Genomic DNA, 19,794 nt, shown 5'->3' on the forward strand with positions numbered 1-19,794 from the left:
CCGTCTCCCCGGCCCATTTTACTGAGCTCTGTCACCCCTTGCAATCATCCCACAAATTTCCATACCACTGCAACTGCAAGGCCACAGCAGACAGCCTGGCGACCCTGGTCCCAGGGAAGATGGTGGTTCCTACCTTGCTGAAGAGTGGCAGATGGACCTCAGTGCGCATGTGTGGAGTCTCCTCACTCACCCTGTCAGTTTCATTCCTTCCTGCCAGAGGCAGGAAAGTGTCGCGAGGGTTGGAACTCCGCCTTTCCCTGGCCCCACCTATATCCCGCTGTCAACTTTGTCCCACCCAGTTCTGCCATGCCAGGTCTGCTTCAGGCTCGGGTGGGCAGAGCTCGGTGCTCCCGAAGGCGGTGGGTAGCTGAGGCAGTCGCAGTGGTGGTCGCAATGGGGAAGTCAGATTTTCTTACTCCCAACAACCATCGCCAACAGAATCAAATCCAAAGGACTTCAGAAGTTGGGCTGGTATTGCCACATGTGCCAGAAGCAGTGTCGGGATGAGAATGGCTTCGAGCGTCATTGTAGGTCTGAGTCTCATCAGAGACAACTGTTGCTGGCTTCGGAAAATCCTCAACAGTTGATGGATTTTTTGGAGGAGTTCAGAAACGACTTTCTAGAACTTCTCAGGAGACACTTTGGTACTAAGTGCACAACAACATCGTCTACAATGAGTACGTCAGCCACCGCGAACACATCCCCATGAACTCCACTCAGTAGGAAGCGCTGACTGATTTTACCAAGTGGCTGGGCAGGGAAGGCTTGTGCAAAATGGAAGAGACACCGAAAGGCTGGTACATTCAGTACATAGACAGGGACCCAGAGACTATTCGGCGGCAACTGGAGCTCGACGATGAAGAAAACACGGCCAGTTTATTGAAGAGCAAGTGAGAGGAGGTGTGGAAGAGAAAGAGCAGGAGACCCCCGTTTTCACGGAATTAAGCTGAAAAAAAAGATGAGAAAGTTACATTTAATCTGAATAAAGGAGCATGTAGTTCAGCGGGAACATCTTCCAAACCAAGTTCCTTGGGGCCGAGTGCCCAGAAAACCCTGGGACATTTAGCCTTGGTCAAAGGAAAAGACTCCTCCTAGAGCTCAGCTCAGGCTAAAGAAAAAGAAATCGGCACTGGATGAAATCATGGAGATTAAAGAGGAAAAGAAAAGAATTTCCCTCACTGACCACTGGCTGCAGTCTGAAATTATTGTAAAGATTATAACCAAAAATCTTGGGGATAAATATCATAAGAAAAAGGGTATTGTCACGGAAGTAATTGACAAATATAAGGCTGTTGTAAGATTTATTGATTGTAGAGATAAGCTGAACCTTGACCAGACTCATTTATAGACAGTAATTCCGGCATCAGGAAAAACAATTCTAGTTTTAAATGGGTGGCAATGAAGACACCCTGGAATCCATCAATGAGAAGACCTTTTCAGCCACCATCACTATTGAAATTGGGTCTTTAAAAGGGTGGAGATATGAAGGAATTCTATATGAAGACATATCTAAACTTGCCTGGTTGAAAATTGTTAACAATACATTAAAATGACTCTGAAGCGCCAATTTGATGTTTGCCAAAGCATTGTGAGACTCTACTGTGTTAGGGTATTTCTTTTGTATAAAACATGTTTTTAAGTATTACTGTGTATTTGTGTAAAGTTATGGCAAAATTTAACTGTCTCCCAAAGTACCAAAACTGTAATTTTTTTCTTGTTGCTTTTCTTTGTAATATTTCTGTAATGATTTTTTCTTCATAAAAGAATGTTGTGAAGTGTTTTATATAACACACTTTAGAATCATAGAATTGGATGCTTTTAAAGTATATTTTAGTAGTAAAATAGCAAGGTTGAATTATAAAAGTTCTTAAGTCCCCCAAAAAGTTGACTAGAAACTTCTTTCATTCCTCTCTCGACTTTGTAAAAGCCTTGCCTCCCCCCACTTCCCTGCCCATGGTGCAACTTCCATATACCCTCTTAGCTAGCATGCCTCTTGTAACTTGACCTCTTGCATGGCCTCATTAAAATCCTGTAGCCTCAATGATGCTTGAGGTCCAGAATTTCAAGTGTGAGCTCTGTGTCCACTGGTATAAACTTGAGTTCTCCATCTGAATGTCACTGGTTTCTTAGTCTGTCACTGAATTTACTTTTCCCTAGCAACTTTACAGTGCTTCCCTCTGCTCTGTTCTGAGTCCAGCCATCATCCACCCTCACATTCTGGGGACGAATTATGCCAGCTTGTCCACATAGCCCCACATTTGTGCTGGTTGCCCTAGGATTAGTGTCCTTTCTTTTTACATGTCCTGACTTGGACACTCCCAGTTATTGTGATAGCCAGAGACATAGGCCACTTTTACTTCATTCTGAATCTGCCTTGGAAAACAAATTAACCAACGGATTCCAGCTACAGCCAGTTTGGAATCTGCCAGGATCAGGAATATGCACACCTCAAGAGATGATCTTGAGGTCAGTGATTACACAAAACACAAGGGCTGGCCAGTTCTGCCCCATACAGTGTTATTCCATGTACCAGAGGCCTTATGAGTCTGCTTTTCTCCCCCAGAGCTGTACTGAAATCTCCGCGTGTTCCTGCCAGACTTGAGTGACCTACTCTTACCCACCTATCCTCAGTCCCTTTAGTCTTGAACCTAGTAGTCTCACCATCCACATTTTTCAACTTTCTCCATCATGATAGATGAAAGACCAGTAGCCAGAGCTATTGTTAATGTTGGTGAAGATTCTTGGCCTATGGGAAGAAGCCAATAGCACAGGGTGACAAACTGTTAGATCTGTCATCTTTTACCTTTTGTTCCTCTAGTATTTGATAAAACTACCCTGTTAATATCCCACAAATGGAATTAAACTAAAAATGTTTCTGTACAGCAAAGGACATAGTTACTCACCTAGAAAGATAGCCAACAGCCTGAGAGAAAGTTACCAGCAATACATCAATGGCCTAATATCCAAAATATATAAGGAACTCAAGGAACTAACCGCTTCCAATTACTAAGTGAGCAAAGGAGCTAAGGAGAGACTTCTCAAAAGAGGTTAAAAGCATGAGGAAATGAGAAGAGGAAATGCTCATCATTCCTGGACATAAAGGAAATGCAAATCAAAACAATTCTGAGATTCTGTCTCACCTCAGAATGGCCAACATTGTGAATTTGAACAAGTGTTGGCACGCTGTGGGGGAAAAGGAAGCCTATTGCACTGTTGGTGGAATGTAAACTAGTACAAGCACTCTGGACATCAGTCTGGAGGTTCCTCAATAAACAAAACATACATCTTCTTATGACCCAGTCATACCACTCCTGGGTATCTACCTAGATCATCACAAGCCAGGATACCATACAGACACTTGCACATTCATGTTCATTACTGCACTATTCAAAATAGCCAAGTTGTAGGGCATCTGATCTGTTTCCACAATAGATGAGTGGATCCAAAACTCTGGTATCTACACACAGTGGAATTTTATACAACCATTAGAAATAATAAAATGCCATTTTCAGGGAAATGGATGGACCTAGAACAAGTCATGCTAAGTGAAGTAAGCAAAGCTCAGACTGATGCTGCATGTTCTCTCATATGGAGAAGCTAGACCTAAAATACATGGGAACATACTTATGTAGGTCTCTAGGAATTCACACAGTGAGACCAAAAGAGGATGCTTTTAGAGGAACAGAAAGGCCACAATGCCTATGTGTGGCTGGCCATACCAAATACTTATTGAAATGAACTCCAGAATTAGAGAATGTTAAAAAAATATGTATGCCATTGTCACTAGAACATTTAGACGTGCTGATTTCTGTAGTTGTAAGGGCTCTTGGTGATGCTTCCCAAAGCTGAATTACTCAGCTTTCCCATAGGTAGCTAAGGCCCACCGAGTTGAACATCTTGCTACTATAAAACCCTAAGAATTCAGAAATCCACGGTGTGGCTGCTAATCATGGGATCCTCTTTTCAATAGGTCTTCATGACTAGCAGGTCCCTGGTGTTTCACATCCATGCCAACCCACAGTATCACACTGTCTTGTGGTAAAAACCTTATGTTTTCATGGGCAATCCATTTTCAGGAATGAAGCAGAAGAGAAGGTGAGGGCATGCTTTCCTCCACACAATACACAGGTTTTAGTAGGAGGCTTCTCTAAGTGGTTCAGGTGCTGTGCTAGCCCTGTCTGCTACAGTGGCCATGTTACTTCTGACATTCCCTCCCAGGTTCCTCCAGAAAAATTCTGAAAGGACAGTCATCTCCCCATGCCCACTTCTGGGATACCTCTTCTGAAGAAGGTATGGTGCTGCTACACTGAAGTAGCTTCTACTATCTATATGGGTTTTCAGTTTTTCCAGATTGACCTCTAGCTCTTTAAAGCTTAGTTGCCTATCACCCGCAGTAAGTTCCTTCTATTCAACTAGTTAGCCTCACCCCACTCTCCCAACTGGACCCGAGTTGCTCAGCTGTTGGTTTATTTGTAACAATAAGCCATTACACTGTTATCTCTTTCGATTGGCAGGGATTAATATTCAGGGCACAGGACACTTGGAGGCATCTTAATAAGTGTACCATTAATCATAAATAGCAAGCAACCTATCTAGGACACCAAGCAGATTAATCTGTTAATTAGACATAACAAGAAGTGAGTTTATCCCCCTGACAAGGGGACACTTGCTACTAAAAACAAGGAGATCGGAAGTCAAACATACAGACACATCATCCTACTGTAAGTCTTTCTCCAGCAGCTTTTCCCAAGTGCCCAGCAATGGTGTCATTCTCAGTAAAAGAGGTGTAGCCATCCTGATCTCAGAGAAGCTGAACTTTTCATTAAAATCAACTCAAAAAGACAAAGAAGGACACTACATATTAATACAAGGAAAAATCCAGAATCAAGAAATCATGGTGATAAATGTATACTCACCGAACAAAAGAGGCCCAACATATGTCAAGCAAATTCTCAAAGAATTACAGAGCAAGATAGACGCAAACACAATCATAGTGGGTGACTTTAATACTCCTCTCTCTCCAAGAGACAGATCCAACACTCAGAGGATTAGTAAGGGAGCTGAGGACCTAAATAACACCATTTCCCAAATGGATCTAACAGACCTATATAGAACCTTTCACCCCACAGAGACCCAATACACCTTCTTTTCAGCAGCCCATGGATCATATTCCAAAATAGACCACGTCATAGCCCACACAAAGAACCTCAGCAAATACAAAAGTATTGACGTCATCCCATGTATTATATCTGACCACAGTGGATTAAAGGTAACCCTCAACAACAAAGGATACCACAGAGCCTATACACACTCTTGGAGGCTAAACCCCACGCTGCTATCCAACACTTGGGCCACAGATCAAATTAAAGATGAAATCAACGAATTCATAAGCCACAATGACAAAGAAAACACATCACAAAGAAACCTATGGAACACAGCTAAGGCAGTTCTGAGGGGCAAGATCATTGCACTCAGCACCCACATTAAAAGAATGGAAGCAGAGCAGGTGAATACCCTCACGATGAAACTAAAACAACTGGAGAAACAAGAAATGACAGAATCTAAAACGACTAGGAGAGGAGAGATCACAAAGATTAAAGAAGAGATAAATCTGATTGAAAATAGAAAGACCATTCAACAAATAAGACTAAAAGCTGGTTCTTTGAGAAAATAAACAAAATTGACAGACCCCTTGCAAGACTTACAAAAAAAAGAAGAGAAGAGACTCATATTCGTAAAATCAGGGACTCCACAGGAAAAATTACAACAAGTACACACGATATTCAAACAATCATAAGGAGCTATTTCCAAAACCTCTACTCAGCAAAAAACAATAATTCTACAGAAATGGATCAATTCTTAGAGAAGTACAAACTGCCCAAACTGAACCAAGAAGAAATAAATCAGCTAAATAAACCAATAACTTACGGTGAGATACAGGAGGTAATCAAGAACCTCCCTACTAAGAAAAGCCCAGGCCCAGATGGATTCACCAATGAATTCTACAAAACCTTTAGTGAGGAGCTAATTCCAATACTCCTCAAACTCTTCCGCGAAATAGAAATGGAGGGAGAAATTCCAAACTCATTCTACGAAGCTAATATACTAATTCCCAAACCAGGCAAAGACCCAACAAAAAAAGAGAACTACAGACCAATATCACTAATGAACACAGATGCAAAGCTCCTCAATAAAATATTAGCTAATAGGATCCAGAAAGTGATCAAGAATATCATACATCATGACCAAGTAGGCTTCATCCCTCAGTCACAAGGATGGTTCAACATCCGTAAATCAATCAACGTAATTCACCACATAAACAGAGCTAAAATCAAGAATCACATTGTTATCTCAGTCGATGCCCAAAAAGCCTTTGACAAAATACTACATCCATACCTATTAAAAGCTTTGGAGAGAACAGGAATAGATGGAACATTCCTCAAAACAATAAAAGCCATATACAACAGACCAACTGCTAATATCATATTAAATGGAGAGAAACTTAAGGCATTCCCCCTAAAATCAGGAACAAGACAAGGATGCCCACTCTCCCCACTTCTGTTCAACATAGTGCTGGAATCCCTAGCCATAGCAATAAGGCAAGAGGAGGACATCAAAGGGATCCACATCGGCAAGGAAGAAATCAAGTTATCCCTATTCGCAGACGACATGATCTTGTATCTGAAGGACCCAAAAACCTCAGTACCCAAACTCCTACACCTAATAAACCAATTTGGCAAAGTAGCAGGATATAAAATCAACCCACAAAAGTCAGCAGCTTTTCTGTACACCAGCAATAGACAAACAGAAAAGGAAATTATGGAAACAATTCCATTTACAGTAGCCAAAAAAAGAATAAAGTACCTAGGGATCAACTTAACCAAGGACGTGACGGACCTATTCAATGAAAACTACAAAAATCTAATAAGGGAAATCAAAGAAGACACAAGGAGATGGAAAGACCTCCCATGCTCATGGGTAGGCAGAATCAATATAGTGAAAATGGCCATATTGCCCAAATTGTTATACAAATTCAATGCAATACCTATCAAAATCCCAGCCACATTCTTCACTGAAATAGAGAAACCAATCCATAAATTCATATGGAACAGCAAAAAACCTAGAATAGCCAAAGCAATTCTAGGCAAAAAAAGCAATGCAGGAGGTATCACAATACCTGACTTCAAGATCTACTACAAGGCCATCATAACAAAAACAGCATGGTATTGGTATAAAAACAGATCGGAAGACCAATGGATTAGAACTGAAGACCCAGAAATAAAACCGCACTCTTACAGCCAACTGATATTCGACAAAGGAGCTAAAGATATACAATGGAATAAACATAGCCTCTTCAACTACTGGTGCTGGGAGAACTGGGCAGCCATATGCAGAAAACTCAAAGTAGACCCAAGCCTATCACCATGCACCAAGATCAACTCAAAATGGATCAAGGACCTCAACATCAGATCTGAATCCTTGAAACTACTGAAGGACAGAGTAGGAAAGACACTAGAACTTATAGGCACAGGAAGGAACTTCCTGAATAGAGTCCCAGGGGCACAACAAATAGGAGAAAGACTCGACAAATGGGACTACTACAAATTAAAAAGTTTCTGCACAGCTAAGGACATAGCCACCGAAATAGAAAGACAGCCAACCATATGGGAAAGGATATTTACCAGCACAGCAACAGACAAAGGCCTGATATCTGTCATCTACAGAGAACTCAAAAAACTAAGCCCCTCCAAGCCCAATAAACCTATTAGGAAATGGGCAAAAGAGCTAAAGAGAGACTTCACAAGAGAAGATATAAAAATGGCAAAGAAACATATGAGGAAATGCTCAACATCCCTGCTAGTAAAGGAAATGCAAATAAAAACAACCCTGAGATTCCACCTCACCCCAGTTAGAATGGCCTATACTCTGAACTCAGGAAACAACAAATGCTGGAGGGGCTGTGGGGAAAGAGGAACCCTTCTCCATTGTTGGTGGGAGTGCAAATTAGTACAACCACTTTGGAGAACAGTATGGAGGTTTCTCAAAAAGCTCAATATAGACCTACCCTATGACCCAGCCATACCACTCCTAGGCATCTATCCTAAACAGCAAAATCCAAGATATCAAAAAGGCATTTGTACTACCATGTTTATCGCGGCACAATTCACAATAGCTAAAATATGGAAACAACCCAGATGCCCCTCCACAGACGAATGGATCCAAAAAATATGGTACTTATACACAATGGAATACTACATAGCGATTAGGAATGGTGAAATATTGTTATTTGCAGGGAAATGGTCGGAACTCGAACAAATAATGTTGAGTGAGACAAGCCTAGAACACAGAAAACAAAGGGGCATGATCTCCCTGATATATGACTGTTAACAAAGGGAGACGGAGAGACAGTAGAGACCAAGTCTGTGAATACTGTATATGTTCTTGATACATTGTATATTGCATATATGTCAACCTGACCTAGACAAGGGATAGAAAAACAGGTTGTAAGATATCATAAGAAATGTACACACTGCCCTACTATGTAACTGTACCCTCTTTGCACAACACCTTGTAAAAAAATTTATGTCCAATTAATAAAAAAAAAAAAAAAAAAAAAAAAAAAGATAGTTCTCCCACAAAGGACTCTTCCCAGGCAATTGTGGGCCTCTGGAGTTCCTTGTCTTTAAGCCAGGAGAAATACTTCATTCTGTATTTAAGGTGCTTGATTGTTCCTCAAGCCTTTGTATCCTAAGAAACAGTAAGAAAATAGCAAGTAGCAGCAGGACCTCTGAGGCTCCTTCAGGGACTGGATTCCAAGACTTCTCATTTGAAGCTCCAGATTATTCTACTTCTCACTGTTTTAGTACATCATAGGTAAGACCCGGCAAGAGGCCAGAGATGGCAACCTCACAGCAGTGGTTGCTCTTAGATGCTTTTAACTGCTTAGGATTGAATATCTCAAGAAGAAAGACTTGTGAAGAAAAGTGGGCACAGTAGAATGGATAGGTTGTATGAGGTCAGAAAACCCAGATTTATGGTCTGTGAGGACATGTGTGCTTTAAGACTACGGGCAAAATGTCTGTAAACGGGGCTTTCACTGTCCCTACAAGCACAGTGCTGTGCTTTGCTGGAGCTCTTGGTATGATACCTGCATTTCAGGAGCATCCACTTGTACAGGGCACCTCAGCATAACCATAGCTTCTTCACACACTTATGGCAATCGTAATCTGCTCTGCTCCTTCCCTCTCCTCTCTACCCATGAGTTGTGTAGTTCACTTTCATCAGCTCACTGCTGCACTTTTTCCCTTGAGTTCTGAAACCTCCCCTCCTCCCAAGAGGGCAATACCTTAGACATCCTCCAGAAGGGTGACTGGAACAAAAACCCATAATTGAGATTTATTTTTAAAGGATGGCCTTTTAAAATCCTGTGTGTCTCCCTTTTAATACTCCTATCCTGCCACACACGAAGTCAGATGTGAAGTCCTGAAACTGAAGAATCCTCAGAAAGTGAAATTTCTTGTCCAAGTCCAAGAAGCCCTTTATGAGCAGATTATTACAAATGTTACCAAGATAGCTGGTCAAACATTTGCTCCTAATAGTTAACTGTCAGATGTTGGCAAAGCATCCTGCAGAACCAGGACATTGAAAAGAACAAGCTACAAGTTTCACAGCAGTACCCTGTGGACCTGGATTGCTGGCTCAAGAATTTGTCACCTAAGGAACATGCTGCATAGAGAGGCAGAGACAACCCATGCTAAGAATGTGGCCATGACATAAGGCCCACGTGCCTAGGTTCACTAGCCAAGCATCTTACAAGGATGTGGCAACCAGTGTCAATGCTCTAGGGGTAGAGTCAGAGTTATTTGTGTCAACTCATTGTTTTCAAAGATGCAGAGAATGAAGGAATATGGAGAAGAGGATGCAGGATGCAACTCTAGAATATAGCCATAGAGACAAAGATGCGGAGTTAGAGAACAGTGGTCGCAGTTCATCTTCCTAGGATTTAGATGCCATGCGTTGTGTTCACCTCTTAGTGGTTAGGAAACTTCCCAGAAAGCCCAGGTTTCCCTGTCAAAAGAGGAAACTCTCTTCCCACTGAGCTTGGTACCTTCTGGCTTTCTTAACTTCCTCCCCACTCCCTCCCAAATACCAAGAGGTTCAGGCTGGAATAGAATTTGAACAACTACTTTGTTATAAGGTCCATAAATCTGGGAGGGAACTTGAGAGAATGGCTAAGTAGTACTAAAGTGGGGAAATGGAGGTTAATAAAGACATTCCTAGAGAAAGTATAAAAATTAAGGCTTCTAGAACAAGATGATTGAGCTGGTGGCAGTGAGGCAGCACTCAGACTCTTTCTAAAGTATTTTTAAAAAAATATCTCATTTCCTACCCTCTAACAGTGGGGATACCCATGAGACTGTGATCCTCGCTTATCTGAAGATTGTCCTTGTGGTCTCTCACACACTGAGGGGGGAACATTTCAGGGAGGGGAAGGCAGGTCTGGTGCCTTAAGTAAAGGTACAGATTCTTAGTAATTTCTCCCTGTCTAGAGTTGGAATTCTCACAACTGGAAATGGGCAGTCACTCAGGATACCTATTTCCATATGCATGTTTTTAGTCAACAAAACTTCCTCACTCATTTCAAAAATGGATTTAATAAAATGGGGCTCAGAGTTAGCTCAGTGGTAGACTAGCTTGCCTAGTATGTATGAGGCTCTGGTTTCCATCCCTAGGCATAAAAAAAATGAAAAGAATGTCATTTCAGTGAGCTCCTGCATGGAAGCAATGACTTAGGAGTTTGGGCACTGTGTCTCCAAGTGGTACCTGAATTAATTTCAGGCAAATTCCAAGTCCTTCCTGCCTGTCTAGGTAAGTTAACCTAACATATACTTTCCAGAAAACGTAATGTAGAACGATAAATTCTACTACTCTGATCAGATTTCAATTCATGCACCAGCACCATGAGGAAATTTGGTTTACTAGCATCTTTGAAAAAACAGGCTAGTAACTTAAATGTTACCCTCAGTATAACTATTTTGGTGGTTTATTCTCATGAACATTAGCATAGTAGCAGCACCCCTTTTGGAGAAAATCATCCAGTTTCAGTGTTCAACTTATTCACAAAGTTCTTTTAGTTTTTTAAGTGAGAAAACAAGAACTGTACATACTATTGTGGCGATGACATTTTATGACCTGGTATAGATCATCTTCTCAACATTTATCATTTTGTGGTGATACCGCCAAAGTGTTTCCTTCTTTTTGGAGTATCAATTGTTAAATAGCTTAGTGATTACAACGGTTGTTGTCCCATTTCTTCTGCTACAAAACATGGATGAAATATCCAGAACAATACTAAGGGAAACCAATGATACGAATTTGTTCGATGAAATCATTTCATCAAATAGAGACTTGACAGGATTTTCATTCAGAAGAAAATGGATCACAAAGTAAAGAATGACTAGTGGTAGAAGTCTCAATATGGGACTTTGCAGGCCTCAGTGAAACTCGGATCAAGTGTCCTGGGGCTCAAGGCCATTGGTCCCACATTACTACCAGTAGACAAGTCTTATGAAATGAATGTGGCTTGTGTAAATGTGATTGCTCATACAGAAGAATGCTGTATATACCCAGAGAGACAGACATGTTCCAGAAAACCTACTCAGTAGCTACATCTTCAGATTCTGGTACCAGAACCTCTCATCCAGGAGTTTGGTAAATTCCCAAGGTTCTACATAGTCCTTAGACAGGCTAATGGTCTTGTGTAACTGTTCAACGATACATAATCAGGATTAGAGTGGCTATGTCATTACCCACACCTGACAGGCATCTTTGGTAGTTAAGTCCAGCTTGACTTAAAGCTCAGTCACACCTGAGGACAAATGTTCACAAGTTCTAAAGGAATCTTCTGGAATGATCATCCCAGAATCTTGAGTTTCATCATCCCACCCAATGAATTCATTCTTGCCATCAATTCTTGCCACTATTGAAATCTGTAATATGGAGGTCAGACTGGCTCCATCTCAAGAGTTAGAGAGCAGAAGCTGACCCCAGCTCTACTAAGACCTCCCCTGCCCCTGAGCTCCAGGGTTGAGGATCCTGCCTGTGTCTGCTCAGAATCCTTGGAAGATCCCCATAGCTGTAAACAATAGTACCCCCGGCCCCATGGGGAAGGGCATCCCCCTGCATTGTGTGTCCCGCCAAATCAGCTCACCAATTCTAACTAGAATTGGTTGGGTCACAGATACTATGAAGCGGATTGTAACTACATTGTCCACCTGCGTGTGACCTGGCACGCTCAGTAAGTGTTGTAACCTCATTGGTCACCTGTGTGTGGCAAGCTTGACCATGTAGTATTTCTAGCATCTTGTTTTGATGGGCATGCCTGGATTCCTACAGGAAGTGAAGTCCCATCCCCAGGTAATGGGAGTTCCTGAATCCCAAGAGAGGGGCAGGCACATGGCCTATAGTTTACTGAACCTGTCTGTCAAGTGCTTGGAACTGGGAGCTTCCTCTGACCCAGCCCCCTGACCTGACCCTATTGAGGTTCAGCTCAGCTCAGCTCAGTCACCATTACACCATGCCACAAGTGTCTGGTCTCTCTCACCCCCATGGTGTCCCAAGTCAGCTCTCCATTGGAACTGAATCGGTTTGTTGGTACTTAGAAATCTTCCGGAAGTAAGTCTCTGTGCCGTTGTCCTTTTTTGTGTATTATGTTTTTCTAAAACCTGGGACAGGTCCATCTGGAACTTTCCCAATAAATCCATCTTTTTACTTGAGACTGAGTAGTGGACTCTTGGAGGGATGGGGAACCCCATTACAATATCTACTTTGGGTGAAATGTACCATGAGGACAAATGTTGAGCCACAAGTACACATTTCCATTTTGTCAGGTGCCCCACACAAGTTTCACCTCCATTATTGCTAAATGACCAAGAAACCAAAGAAGCAAGCTGTAGCCTAATGACCTTGTACAACACTGCACTTGAAGATAAACCCATCCTTTCCATCAGCAAATACTAGCTGAAGCTATGGCTCTGCTTTAAGTCTATCCAGGAGAGGAGAGCTTTCTTCCAGGACATGAAGTAGTAAATGCTGTCCATTGGCCCCATCTTCAAGAGAAGTTCAGGATTGTAAGACTCAGAACCTCCAAAACATATGTTGAACATGGCAAAAGCATAAAGCATTCTCAAGTTGCCTTCCAAAAGTTGGTTAAGTATGAGTGCAAATCAATGGGAGAATCTTGCATATGGCAAGATTTCATATATCTTGACAGATAGTCCAAAGAGGGAGAAATGAGTCAAATCTTTGACTTCACCTTGCATCTATTATGGGAGTCTACTCATCTTTCAAGGTAGGTCACTGGCCAAGATGATAATTCCTGGTAAAACAATTATGGTAGCCTTTGGAGAAGGATTAAAATTAGCTGTGTTTGAGTCCAATATCAGTGGGCAGAGCTGTACAGAGACCTTGGATATCCTGATGCCAGAAGTAATGCAGGAGCATACTGCAGGAAGAAGAGAATAGCTCTTTTCTGATACAGATACATTACAGCCCAGAACAAGAGCCACTCAAGAGGGTTAAAGACAGAGTGTAGCATCTGTGGCTGCATTCTTTCTCTAACTATATCTCTTAATTGCAGAGCCTGAGCACTTACTCTCCAGGGACCAGATCCTTCACGTTGGGTTGAAGAAAGTGCTCCTTTGAATCAGGAATGGTAACACATGAGACTTTAAGCCCAAGAACCCCACGTACTTTCTGCTCAAAGGAACCATAGCAGATGGGTGTTCATGTCAGGTTTGAGCAGGATGCACAGTCTGGGTTACCCATCAATGACAATTTTGCCCATGGCAGGCTGGTCAGCACTAGCTCCACATTCCCTAGAATCCCACCCTCATCTTGGCCATTCATTTCCTCCGTGTATCAGCACAAGCACAGCTCTGAACATAGGAGCCCCATACCAGCCTAAAACCCAGAAGACTAGGCATTCATTCCTGAACAGTGGCAACAATGGCAAGCATTTAAAGGACAATGCTGCCTTCATCCGTGCTGTGTCACTTCCAAGGAAACCTGTTTCAGTTCAGTGGGAGCATGTAGCCTAAACAATTACAATAGTGTCATGCAGATTTCTCCTCCAAGTCTGAAGCTATGTCAGAGACAAGCCTGACATAGGTATTAGGAGTCATCTCTGTCAAGTATGAGACCTCAGCCAATATGAAAGCATGGTCTCCTGCTGCCGTGTTTTAAAGTCTGTCACTGCTTCATCTTGGGGCTGTTAGGGAGCGGAATTTTGTGTCTAACCAAGCAGTTTCTGGCTTCTGTACAAATATGCTTTGCTAAGAAAATTATATTATCACTTACCCTACCCTCTCCCCTTGGTAACTAAGTAGTAACCTCACAAGCTAATCAATAAGCTCGCATTCTGCTGAACCGGCCCCCGCAGCTGGACATCCTGGTCTGAACAAACAACATGTGTTAACTCAGATAAGGGTCATTCCCTCATACCAAGGGCCGAAGAGAAGCAACTCAGCATGTACTCCCTGCTAAGGGATGATTCGCTAAAATGTAAAGGAATTGGCTGCCTGCGTGCAGACCTAGTTGTACTACTTTGAATTTACTGGCTGAAAAAGCTCGGGCTCTGTTGTAACGGACTGTAAGGTTCTATAAAAAGTCACCCCCAAGACTGCTCGGGGCTCTCAGCCACTGACCCGAACCTTGCGGATCTCGAGGTCATGTGTACCTGCGAGCCCGGGCATGCCTGAATAAAACCCTCTTGCTTCTTGCATCCAGTGGTCCATGTTTGTGTCCTTGGGTGCGGGTCTCTGAGGGTCTTTCAGGGCCAAACTTCTTGTGGCTACTGAGTAAACACACATGGCACAAATACCAATTCAAGTATGTTCCTTTGAACATTGTTCTCAAACCAGAGGTCAGAAAGTGAGTCCTTAAAACTGTATTGCAGGCCTGGTGTCTCCTGCCCATTCACTGTTCAGAACTTCTGTCTCCATTGCTCTAGTAATAGAGCTAGTTGCAGGCTGCTGACAGCTCTCAGATACTAGGATCCTTTCCCTCTTCCTCTCAGCGTTTCCCCTAATACTTCACTGCATGCTTAGTTTTCACATCAGGCAGGACCTTGATTATGGCATGCCCTAAGTTTATAGAATTTCTTATACACCAGAAGCTTCAGTGATCCTAAGATTTCAGAAAAGCTTTTTTTTTTGAGGGTGGAACTGGTCTCACCCGCCCAGAGGGTGGGCAGAAGAATTTATTACAGTGACAAAGGCGGAAGGGGAGGCACTTGGGGTGACTGGTTAACTGAGCTGGGCTGCCCATCAGGTGATGTCATGAAACTTCCTCTGTGGGCGGGGACCACAATCCCCCAAGGGCCAGGCCTCCGCCATTAGACATGTGGCCAAATCCGAGAGGTGGGGACTGCTTGCTTCTCTTCCAGTTGAGGTGGGAAGGTGGGAGGGGCTCCCTCCCACACTGCCCCAGGTTTAGGGGAAGGGCAGTGTCTTGGATCTCTGTCGCCCCTGCCCCCTCAGAAAAGTTTTCCAAACCTGTTTTGACTATGCAGTAACTCTGACATTAGCTAAAACTATATGTGAAACTGTGCCAAAATGCCTCATTTACCTAGGAGTTGCAAGAAAATCCATCAGCTTCCAGCAAATCAAACCCAGCAAGGACACACATACCATAATGCCCATGTGGAATTTATTCCAGGAATACCTAACAGATTGCACATCACTTTGCTAGATTCAAGGACGGCAAGGGCTGGGTTTGATATTTATGCAGTAGTTGAGTACAAAGTGGGAATACAAAAAAAACCCTTAGCTTGTAGAACCTTGCCACTCAGCTACAAAATATTGGTTGTAATATCTTTGTCGCCGTAGGATTACACAATGAGACAACACTGTATCTCACCATTTCTTTTTCTTTTTTTTTTTTTTGCCAGTCCTGGGCCTTGGACTCAGGGCCTGAGCACTGTCCCTGGCTTCTTCCCGCTCAAGGCTAGCACTCTGCCACTTGAGCCACAGCACCGCTTCTGGCCGTTTTCTGTATATGTGGTGCTGGGGAATCGAACCTAGGGCCTCGTGTATCCGAGGCAGGCACTCTTGCCACTAGGCCATATCCCCAGCCCGTATCTCACCATTTCTACCTGTCCCATGAGAGGCCAAAGCCATTCCAAGAGGTCACCAAATAAGTTATGTAAAATTAATATTTACATGTACAAAATGTCTATATACCTATTTCCACGGGGAAAAGAGGCTGCAAGGATTACAAGAGAGCTCTTTACACCCATACTGAAGTCTGTAAATAGCTCTGTTGTAATAGTTACAGCATTCAAATAGCCAATGTAACCTCTTCCATGAATGAAGTTCTTGAAACAAGGCTTAGAAGTGGCTTCTCAAAATCCAGGTCATTTTTAGTGAACAAGTTATATCAGAATGCTTCAGATGTCTGTTGTCATGAGATCTGTGACATCCAGACTGTAATGGACACCGGCCCACATACAAAGCCACATTGGGGATGGAGGAAATGCCAGAAATAGACTTAAAAGTAAATTAGCGAGTTATCCGGAGGAAAGACGCCCTGGGTAGGAGCCAGGGAGGCTTGGTCACCAAAAAAAGTCACCTTGGAAAGTCTCTCCTCGAGGCTCCATGGCCAAAATGAATTAAACTCGTTAGTAAAATGAATCCCTAACATCCAGTCAGCCTCTTGGCAGCGCTGAGGGCCACAGGCTCGTGGTTCCTGCTTCTGAGGTGCAAGCTCCCAGTTGGTGGCAGACCCGGAGGTCTTTCAGGAACTCGGAGGGGGGAACGAGGGCCTCTCCTAATGGCCTGAGAGCAGCGCCTGGCACTCCGAGGGCACAGGGTGCATGTCTGCTGACTGAGTCAATGACAGTCTGCGGGGACCATGCACCTTTCCATAGGCTCACAGTTCCAGTCCAGCCCGGCGGGCTATCGCACTCACCGGGCGTCAAAGTTTCCTTATGCCCACCACAAGCCTCCCCTTCCTACTGCCACCGCCTCGGCAGCTCCAGGGGCTCCGGCAAGTATAACTTGCCATAGTACTACTAGCCTTTTTAGCTGCCACCGGCCGCATGCCACAAGCACTGCAGCTCCCAGGCTCAGAACCCCTCAGGAAAGGCAGCAAAGGAAATTTCATGCCAAAGGGCGTAACCCCGCCCACAGGCGTCGCGTCACCACCCCAGCTCGCCCCGCCCACCCAAGGGCGCTTAACTACTCCTGGCATTGTGCAGAGACCCGCATTGATTCGCTTGGCTTGCCACACAACTCACAGAAGTTCTCAGCAGCAGTTCCAGGTTCCCAGAGGCCACCTAAGCAGGGTAGATTCTTCCCTTCCTCCCTCGCGTTTTCTTTTTTTAACTTGGAAGTGGGACTGAAAGCGTTCTGAAATGGCGAACCGTACTGTGAAGGATGCTCATAGCATCCATGGCACCAACCCTCAGTATCTGGTGGAGAAGATCATTCGGACGCGAATCTACGAGTCTAAGTACTGGAAAGAAGAGTGCTTTGGGCTTACAGCTGAACTTGTAGTGGATAAAGCCATGGAGTTGAGGTTTGTCGGTGGCGTCTTAGGTGGAAACATAAAACCAACTCCCTTTCTGTGTTTAACCTTGAAGATGCTTCAGATTCAACCTGAGAAGGATATCATTGTTGAATTTATTAAAAATGAAGATTTCAAGTATGTTCGTATGTTGGGGGCACTTTACATGAGGCTGACGGGCACCGCAATTGATTGCTACAAGTATTTGGAGCCTTTGTACAATGACTATCGAAAAATCAAAAGCCAGAACCGAAATGGAGAATTTGAACTAATGCATGTAGATGAGTTCATTGATGAACTACTGCACAGTGAGAGAGTCTGTGATATTATTCTTCCTCGGCTACAGAAACGCTATGTGCTTGAGGAGGCTGAGCAGCTGGAACCTCGAGTGAGTCTTCTAGAAGACATGGATGATGTGCAATCCAGTGAAGAGGAGGAAGAAGAAGATGAGAAGCTGGAAAGAGTGCCATCACCTGATCACCGTCGGAGAAGTTACCGAGACCTAGACAAGCCCCGGCATGCTCCTAGACTGTGCTACAGGAGGAGCAGGAGTCAGTCACCCAGAAGGCGGAGTCCATCACTCAAAAGAAGAAGCCCCTCTCCTTGCCAAGAAAGACATCGGAGAAAGAGTCCAAGACGTCACCGAAGCAGGTCCCGAGATCGTAGGCACAGATCTCGCCCCAAATCTCCTGGTCATCACCGTAGTCACAGACATAGGAGCCACTCAAAGTCTCCAGAAAGGTCCAAGAAGAGCCATAGGAAGAGCAGGAGGGGGAATGAGTAATGGACTCAGTTCGGTTTTAATCCAATGGGCTCCTGTGGATATGAGTTGATCTGTGAAAATGGAAAGATCAAGATCTACTCTCCAGGCAGCTATAAGAATTTTGGTTTTCTCTTACCAAGTTTTTGGTTTTTGTATTTTCTTCAGTGAAAGAGGTGCTGAGTTTTATTATCTCTTTTTCAACAGTAATCAGTCTTTGAGGGATGTTTCCTTAAGGTCAGTCTTTGACCAAACCAACTAGGACTATATTCAAACTTGGGATGATAGGAAGGATTTGGAGATTGGAGGTATGAATGAGAAGTAACGGATGTGGCCAACCAGTGGTCCTTTCCCTGTTTGCTATTAAACTGAAGTGCCAGACTTTGAAGTCAGGCCCCACTTTACCACGTGAACCCCACTTTACCACGCAAACCCCACTTTACCATGTGAACCTGAGATAAGCAGGCCCTGTGAACAAATCCAGGACAAGCTTATTAGGGCCCAGCCGGTCAAGAACTCTAACAACTGGGAATGCTTAACTAACTGCTCCTAGAATGCCTCGAGCCCTGAGCCAATCAGATTTGTTCCCGTAATCTTGCTTGCTTTAACACCTGATTGCTGTAACTTGGTCTTTTGCCTTTATAAGCCCTGTGTAATCGTAGCTCTGGGCTGCCTGCTAACCTCCGCTGTGTCGGTGGGTAGGACAAGGCCTGGGCTGCGGCCCCGCTTAAATAAAGTCTTGCATTGCTATTGCATTTCGGAATGTCTGAGTCTCAGTGGTCTTCTTGGTGGTGGTCTCGCGACTTGGCACGACAAAAGTATTTGCCATTTTTCAGTAACAACAAAAAGTTAGCGATTTTAACACCAGGTTACTGGAATTCAGTAAACAGCAGTAAAACTCAGGAAGAGCCCAGAAGCTTGGAATATGCTCTCATCAGTATCAGTTAAACCCAAAATTGGGAATCACTAACTACCAGCTTTGCTGCTGTACACCTGCTTGCTTTCATGTACATTGCTGTCTGCATGTGGTTTTTGTCTTTTTTTCAGCCCTGCTGAAGCTCAGATTTCTCCACAATCCTGATGGTGGGGAACAGATACTGTGCAGCTGAAGACTCCTAGTCTGATTGTTAGTAACTTTGTCATGGGCTCAAATCCCACCTGGGTGGCTGGGATACTACACCTTCCCCTGTTCAGTTTCAGCCATGATTTCCTGGAAAATCAAACTGACCAGAAAAGTTATGTATGACCTCAGAAGAAGCATGAAGGCCACATAGTACTTTGCTCCAGAGGAGCATTTCCACTGAGTCTACAGCTACCTTGCTAGAAAGTGAACAAGGCTGAGAGTGGGTGAGCAGAGCTTGCAACAGTTTCCTGGAAACATACAAACTGATATAAAAAGCAACAGATTAAATTCTCCCTTAAAAAAATCCTATGTCTCCCTCTGTGGGACGTGCCCGGACATGTTACTT

The 19,794-nt window shown here is 43.6% G+C and overlaps 1 protein-coding gene and 1 pseudogene across 1 annotated transcript; both read left to right on the forward strand.

Annotated features, from left to right (window-relative positions):
- Nucleotides 1-393: 393 nt before the first annotated feature.
- Nucleotides 394-1,553, forward strand: LOC125355721 (annotated as a pseudogene).
- Nucleotides 1,554-17,376: 15,823 nt separating this feature from the next.
- LOC125355380 (pre-mRNA-splicing factor 38A-like) lies at nucleotides 17,377-18,473 on the forward strand. The gene has a single exon (XM_048351721.1). The coding sequence runs from the start codon at nucleotides 17,414-17,416 to the stop codon at nucleotides 18,347-18,349; it is 936 nt and encodes a 311-aa protein (XP_048207678.1). The 5' UTR covers nucleotides 17,377-17,413; the 3' UTR covers nucleotides 18,350-18,473.
- Nucleotides 18,474-19,794: the final 1,321 nt, after the last annotated feature.

Source organism: Perognathus longimembris, chromosome 7 (genome assembly GCF_023159225.1).
Source record: "Perognathus longimembris pacificus isolate PPM17 chromosome 7, ASM2315922v1, whole genome shotgun sequence".
Lineage (NCBI taxonomy): Eukaryota > Metazoa > Chordata > Mammalia > Rodentia > Heteromyidae > Perognathus > Perognathus longimembris.